This window comes from Mus pahari, chromosome 10, assembly GCF_900095145.1.
Source record: "Mus pahari chromosome 10, PAHARI_EIJ_v1.1, whole genome shotgun sequence".
In the NCBI taxonomy this organism is placed as follows: domain Eukaryota; kingdom Metazoa; phylum Chordata; class Mammalia; order Rodentia; family Muridae; genus Mus; species Mus pahari.
The window spans coordinates 39,310,146-39,318,195 of NC_034599.1; the positions used below are offsets into that span (position 1 = coordinate 39,310,146).

General features: G+C 40.9%; 1 protein-coding gene across 1 annotated transcript in view; it reads right to left on the reverse strand.

Annotated features, from left to right (window-relative positions):
- Cbl (Cbl proto-oncogene) overlaps positions 1–8,050 on the reverse strand; it is an 84,334-nt gene that overhangs the window by 55,578 nt on the left and 20,706 nt on the right. Inside the window, exon 2 of the mRNA XM_021206746.2 lies at positions 448–695. Within this exon, the coding sequence (XP_021062405.1) occupies positions 448–695 (248 nt within the window). The remainder of the gene's footprint in view (positions 1–447; positions 696–8,050) is intronic.

The following is an 8,050-nucleotide window of genomic DNA, read 5'->3' on the forward strand; positions in this document are numbered from 1 at the left end:
ACACACACACACACACACACACACACACACACACACACACACACACCATACACTTAAAAACAAAAAGTGAATCAAGCACTGGCTTTTTTACTCTTATCTGACACTTGTGATTTATCAAGCTGCTGCGGCTTCGGCAAAGATCTGATCTTTTCTCCTCAACCTCAGCTTAGTCTCTTTCAAATGCTCATCTACCCACAAACGTCGGTTATCTTTAGGGATTTCATGGTCTACTGCCTGCAATCTTTCTCAGAAGTGTAAATCACTCTTTCTTTCACAGATAAATCTACCTGACACAATGATGGTCAAATGCATACTAAGAACCTTTCTATCAAATGTGAGCTTTCTATTCACATTAAAATAAAATTCAAAGCAGCTCAACTATTGCTAGCATTCCCATTCTGACAGTCACAGACCTGAGTTAATATTTGTGTAGTATGTCTCCATTACCTAGGCTGGGAATTCTCCTCATACATCCTTTCTTTTCCCTCCTTGAAGAGGCTGATCGTCTGCTTAGTTTTCTTCATCAAATTTTCCATAAACACCCTGAAATACTCATTTTCTCCAAGCGTCTCCATCTTCCCCTCATATCTTGACAAGACAGTGCGGAGATGCTGGTAAGTGTCAGGCAGCAGGTCTAAGATATAAGGCGGGCTGTTCTTGAGCGCCAGCTTTGGGTTTTGACACAACCGCACTACCTGCAACAAAGGGAAAATAAAGACTGTTACTCAGAACCTTAAGGACAACTTTCCTTTTAAGTTATGAGCTATAAAATATGTGCTGTTTGCATAAATATGAAAGATACATGAGGCTAAGAAATGATCTGTAACCCAATGCCACAGGCAATTATTCTGTACTAGTATTCCTCCTACAAAGATAGGTACTTCCTGAATTACTACGTTACACGTGTGGGGGGGGGGGGTGGAACATGTGCATGTTGTTAGAGCATGTGCATGTGAGTGCAGGTGCCCACAGAATCCAGGAGAGAGCCAAGAACTCGAGTCATAGCCAGTTAGGAGTCACTTTGCTAGACCAAACTCAGTAAACCCACAAGTCTCAGATTTTGCTTCTTTTCCCATCTTTTATTTTCAAATTTTCTGAGATCTTCTATTTTAAGTAGGTAAGCTTCTTTTAAAACTAGATTTTGCAGCCGGGCGTGGTGGCACATGCCTTTAATCCCAGCACTCGGGAGGTAGAGGCAGGCGGATTTCTGAGTTTGAGGCCAGCCTGGTCTACAAAGTGAGTTCCAGGAGAGCCAGGGCTACACAGAGAAACCCTATCTCGAAAACAAAACAAAACAAAAAACAACAACAACAACAAAAACTAGATTTTGTGTTTGTTTTTGGATTTTTTAAAATTTATTTTTATGTTACGTATGAGTGTTTTGCCTGTGTACAGTGTGTGTGACTGGTGCCCATGGAGGCCAGAAGAGGAAGTCAGGTCCACTGGAACTGGAGTTATAGTTAACATGTGGGTGCTGGGAATCAGACCCAGGTCCAGTTGAGCAGCCCCTGCTTCTGCTGTCTGGAGGTCTCTTGTAGCAGAGGCTATCCTCCTTGCCTTCATCTCTCAAGTGCCAGGGTTACCTCAGTGTGCTGCCACAGTCGGCAATTAAATCTATACTATAAACACAACATAACAATCTTTACTTCTAAATGGTCCATCTTCTATTTCTTACAAAAACTGGTGAGTTGTATTTATTCCTATTGACTAGTCTGTGCTTTTTTTATACCAGTATTTCCTGTGTCTGAAAAAGACAATACTAGACAAAAGTTCAGAAAGAGACCACACAGGCACAGACTGGGCGCAGATTGTCCATTTGTATCAAGGAAGTCTCATATGTAAAAAAAAAAAAAAAAGTTAGAATAACTGAATATCTGTAATAGGGCACTGAATGGGAAGGGCAAGTCTAGAGAGCTTTACAGAACATGGAAACTAGCTGCATGACCATGGTAAAAATTAAAATTAAAATTAAGTTGCCAGGCGTGGTAGCGAACGCCTTTAATCCCAGCACTCGGGAGGCAGAGGCAGGCGGATTTCTGAGTTCAAGGCCAGCCTGGTCTACANAGTGAGTTCCAGGACAGCCAGGGNTATACAGAGAAACCCTGTCTCTAAAAACCATAAATAAATAAATAAATAAATAAATAAATAAATAAATAAATAAATAAAATTTTTAAAAAAGGCTTTCCTTAAAAAGAATCATGAAAAGCATAAACCATAAAGAAAAATATTATCTAAATTCTACTACTTCAGAAGTGGGGAGAGGCAAAGAAAAAGTAACTTCTGTTTCACAAGAGAGCTAGACATACTGGTACACGGCTATAAATCTTAGGGCATTGCTGTAGGAGGATCAGGAGCAGTCAGCAGGCTGCTGACTAAGAAAACCCTATCTTCTAAAAGATAAAAGTTAAAAACAAAAGGACAACATACAAACTGTGACATTATTAACAAGCCAGAAGATACCTCAACATATACATACCCAGAGTATATATCCAAACAAATCTATGCAGGATAGATAAATAGCACCTACAGGTCATTAAGAAAGAGCCTCCAATATACACGCTATCAAGACTTAAAACAGAATCCTTACAAAAGATGACATCAATAATAACAGACACAAGATGTTGCCCAACCTCACTCCTCACTCTAGACTGAAAACTCTACAATCACAATCAGAGAAATCACTAGCTATGCCAACCAAGGGCAAGAAAATGAAGCAAAAGGCACATTCGATACTGCCGAGAACAACCTAAACTGACACAACCACCTTGGAAACCACCGGCAGTACTGTCTGTCAGATTGAAAATCTCTGTACTGTGAGCTGGATATGGTGGTACACTTTAATCCCATCACCCAGGAGGCAAGAAAGGCCCAATTCAGTGAGTTCCAGGCCAGCCTGGTCTACATAGTTAGTTCTAGGACAGAAGGGGGTGGAGGGAAGGGGCACCCTATCTCAAAAACAAACAAACAAACAAAATGAAACAAAACAAAAATTAAAAATATATAACTGGAAAGAACTACAAGTATGAACATGAAGTTCCATGCCTAGAAATTTGTGCTGGGGTACACGTACAAGAATGTGAGAATGCCGGGCAGTGGAGGAACATGCCTTGAATTTCGGCACTTGGGAGGCAGAAGTAGACAAACCTCTGTGGGGTTTAAGGCCAGCCTGGTCTACAAAGAATTCCAGGACAACCAGGGCTACACAGAGAAACCCTGTCTGGAAAAAACAAAACAAAATGAAAGTGTGCAGAACAAGATCACAAAAACCAGAACGTATCAATACAGAGCATGGGTGTCATCCTCATAACCACACACGTGTATTGCTGACACATACATTATGGTATATTTACTACAATAGAGTACTATTTAGCAATGAGAATACATTATCCTAACTGCATCATGAATGCCTCTCTCAAAATTGGCCTAAACAAACAAACAAACAAACAAAACGCACAATGAAGATTAAATGGAAACTTCTAGTTCTTTGCCAAGTCAGTTATGTCAAATGATGTTTTGCTGGGACACACAGGTGAAAGGATGTTTTGCTGGAGCAGATATGGAAAGAATGTTTTCCTGAAACAGACACAGCAGATGTTTGGATACAGCAAACACATGAAAATATGCTTGATGAAGGAGCACATATATGACTACACAGACAGTGGGAGACAAGCACTGAGCACTGATTTGGTTTGCTCCGCCTCTCTATTCTTCCCTAACACCACATACGTATTGGTTCCCCTTACATGGGGTTGTTGATATCCACTACTGGTACCAGAGTAAAACTTGCCAAAGAATTGCTCCTGAGGTGTCTGTGGCAGCTTGCTGCTTTCAGCTTGGTGAGCCTTACAGTTTCCTCAGGATTGAACTACAGCTGCTAGTTCGTGTGTGGTGTCTGCCTGCCTAGAGGGCTAGTCTGCTGTGTCATATTTGGTGTTTGCTACAGGACTAAGCTGCTGCCAAAGAGGACAGAGCTCACCCACAAAGAACTCTTGCTGAACAGGTCCACTTCCCCCATATCTTTTTTATTTATTCACTATTGCTCTCTTCAGACACACCAGAAGAGGGCACCAGACCCCATTATAGATGGTTGTAAGCCACCATGTGGTTACTGGGATTTGAACTCAGGACCTCCGGAAGAGCAGTCAGTGCTCTTAACCACTGAGCCATCTCTCCAGACCTCCCCCATATCTTGATAACTTTTCTCTTCTACTACCTCCTCTCTGCTTGGTGGTGGGCTAAAGAGGTCGAACCCTTATTAAAAGTAGGTTGCAAAAAATTTATGCCTACAGAAAATGTCATAATGAAACTCATTCTGCTAACTAAAGACAACAAAAAAAGAAAATATATGCACTATACCGACATATATATGTACATATACACATATATGTACATATGCATATGTATATGATCATATTAATATCCAAAGAATGTCCATCTAGAGCCTACAAGACTGCTCTGCAGGTAATAGCTCTTGTCATCAAGCCTGACAACCTAAGTTCCATTCCCAGAACACACATGGAAAGAGAAGTAAGCAATTCCTGTAAGTTGTCTGCTGACCTTCACACACAAAGCAGAAATGGGAAGTTAGGCCTTCCTGAGTTAGCACCTCAAACAATAACAACAACCACAAAACACACAAGTGGTGCACAGATATGCCGGCAAAACACTCATACACATACAGTTAAAATCAAATACACACCTACTCATTGGTTCACCATGCTGGACTTAGCCAGCTCCCCTTTTGGAATGAGCAGATGCTTGTGCATGTTTCCCTAGGGATGAAACAGATCCCACAACAGTGCTCAGCAGTGCTACAATAGAGTGTAATAGCTAGTGTTTGCTTTGTATTTTTTCTGCTTGATGCTGATAAAGCTTCCTTAATTTGTAGTTTTGTGGTTTTTATTAGAGACTTCTCAGACAATTTCTTGTTAAAAACTTTTTCTGCCTTCTCTTTCTCAGACTTGAAATGGACTTGAATGATGTCTACTTACGACATCCATCCCGTCTCTTTGTCTCAACACCTCAGTGTGGAATTTTTCTTGACTTATGTTCTACCATCTCTCTTCAACCTAATTTATGCTCCTAAATCTACCCACTGACTTAAAGTTTTCTATTACATTAGTGTTTGAAGGCACATACATGCCATAGCACGTTTATGGAGGTCAGAGAACAACCTTCAAGACTGCAGGCTCTCCATCATGTGGGTCTCAGGGACCCAAACCAACTCTTCAGCTCAAGTTATCAGGCTTGACATCAAGTGCCTTTACCTATACCACGCTATCTGGCTAGAAGTACCCACAAACAGTTAATAATCAGTCTCTGTGTCTTTAGGTTTAAAATCCTATATCGTTTCATGATTTTTTTTTTTTTTTTGATTTTTTGAGACAGGGTTTCTCTGTTCCTGGAACTCACTAGGCTGGCCTCAAACTCAGAAATTTGCCTGCCTCTGCCTTCCAAGTGCTGGGATTAAAGGCGTGCGCCACCACCGCCTGGCTCATTGTTTCACGATTCTTATTTTTAAAAAAAAAAAAAAATCAATTTAGTGCTGGGGACACAGTTCAGGATTTACAAGGTTTAGGTATACACACACAAAAAAGCCTTGCAACTCAGTTTTTATTTTAGTATTTGTTTTGTTTTGTTTTTCAAGACAGAGTTTCTCTGTGCAGCCCTGGCTGTCCTGGAGCTCACTATGTAGACCAGGCTGGCCTCGAACTCAGAAATCCGCCTGCTTCTGCCTCCCAAGTGCTAGGACTAAAGGCATGTGCCACCACTGCCCGGCTACCTAGAACATCTTAATCCAATGCAGATTAACAGATTAAAGCCTAGAATTCCTTCCCTATAAAAACTGATCAACTTCTGTTTCATTCTTATTCCTAAAATTCAGGCCTCGTGGGAACCAACCTAGTGCTTCCCAGGCCCTTTCCTATGTTTTATCCTCCTCAACGTAAGACTCAGTTCTTAGAACTTGCTTCATCTTTCAGAACTTGACCTTAAATTTTCTCTCTGTCTAAATCAGTGCTTCTCAACTTTCCTAATGCTGTGAACCTTTATTAAAGTTCCTCATGTTGTGGGAACTCCCACAACCATAAGGTTATTTCATTGCTATTTCATAACTGTAATTTTGATAGTGTTATAAACCATGTAATTATCTGATATGTAGGATATCTATGTGGCCCTCAAAGAGCTCACAACCCACAGGTTGAGAACTACTCGTCTAGATAAATGCTCTGTATCTTCTACCTTTGCTCTCAGTGTCACTGGTTAGAAGCAGACTAGTTTAAAAGCGGTGGCTTATGTGGTCAGAAGCCTGTCACAGGATTTCTTCAAGCTCAAGACCTGCCTGGACTACAAAGCATAGTTTAAACAAGGGGGGGAGGCCTGGCGTGGTGGCGCACGCCTTTAATCCCAGCACTCGGGAGGCAGAGGCAGGCGGATTTCTGAGTTCGAGACCAGCCTGGTCTACAAACTGAGTTCCAGGACAGCCAGGGCTATACAAAGAAACCCTGTCTCGAAAAAACCAACAACAACAAAAAAAAAAGCAAGGGGGGGAAAAAATCCAGAAATGAGAAGTCAGGACCTTCAGATACACACAAATCTGTCTGGACCAGAAGGAGTGATAATGTCCCATACTGCTTCTAAATATAGTTGTCCAGAAAACATAGTAAGGATGAAGATTCACCCCAAAAGATCTATATACATGGTTAACCTATATCCCTATTACCACAAAAAAAACAACTACCAAACCAAGCCAAACAAATGACAAATACAATCAGTACAGAGAACTAACTACTGAGTGTTGAAATTATAAAACTGCAAAACAAAAATGTTAAAGTAAATATCTTGATTACTATCTGGATGTAATGGCACACTCCTGTAAACTCAGCACTCAGGAAATGGAGGTAGATGGATCAAGAGTTCAAGGCCAGTCTGGGATACATAAAACTCTGTCTCAAGAAACAAAAAGGGGAAGAGTGAGAATAAGGGGTGAAGAGAGAAAGGAGGAAAAGGAAGCACTACACTAGGGCAGAGCTCAAGATTACTGACAGAGCACCTGCAGAAAGACCTTCTTGTGTCCCCAAAGCATGTTATCAACACTTGTGTGATGTCTAAACTATTCATTCAATAAATATATCTTAGCTATACACTTTACTTGAATTATGTTGTTTTCAACTCTTCGTGACTACAAGAATCAAGGTGATACACATGCTTAGACATGCTTCCTTAAAGCAGATCCCAGCTGCTAGGTGTGACAGCACACACCTATAATATTCCCAATGTAATGCCGATACTCAGAGGCAGGAAGAAGCAAGTGATTCCCGGCCAACCCAATTATAAAAATGCTGACTCCATAAAAACACACAAACAAACTGCGAAAACCCAATGTAATAACCAACCATCATGGATTCAAGTGAAAACACAATACATAGGCTTTAAAACTATCACTTTAATATGTATATTAAATATATAGCAGTAGATCATTTCTGGTATAATCTTGGAAAATAGCCCTGTCTAAGTCTAGCAAATAAAGATAAGCTATATCACTAAAAATATTTGATGCATAGATATTTTTTTTTTATTTTTTCCAACAGGGTTTCTGTGTGTAGCCTTGACTGTCCTTGAACTCACATGGAGATCCACCAGCCTCTCTTTATTTTTTTTTTTTTTTTGGCGGGGGCGGTTTTCAAGACAGGGTTTCTCTGTATAGCCCTGGCTGTCCTGGAACTCAGTTTGTAGACCAGGCTGGCCTCAAACTCAGAAATCCGCCTGCTTCTGTCTCCCGAGTGCTGGGATTAAAGGTGTGCGCCACCACGCCTGGCTATTGTGATGTTCTGAATGGAGCCTTTTTTCTTGGCTAAGTTGTTCCCTTTTTGTACTAACTCATTGGATGAACTGCTTCCAGAAGTAATGTCAAAATATTTATGCGTCTAGCTGGAAGTGGTGGCACATGCCTTTAATTCCATCACTTGAAAGATAGAGGCTGAGCCAGGCGTGGTGGCACACACCTTTAATCCCAGCACTTGGGAGGCAGAGGCAGGTGGATTTCTGAGTT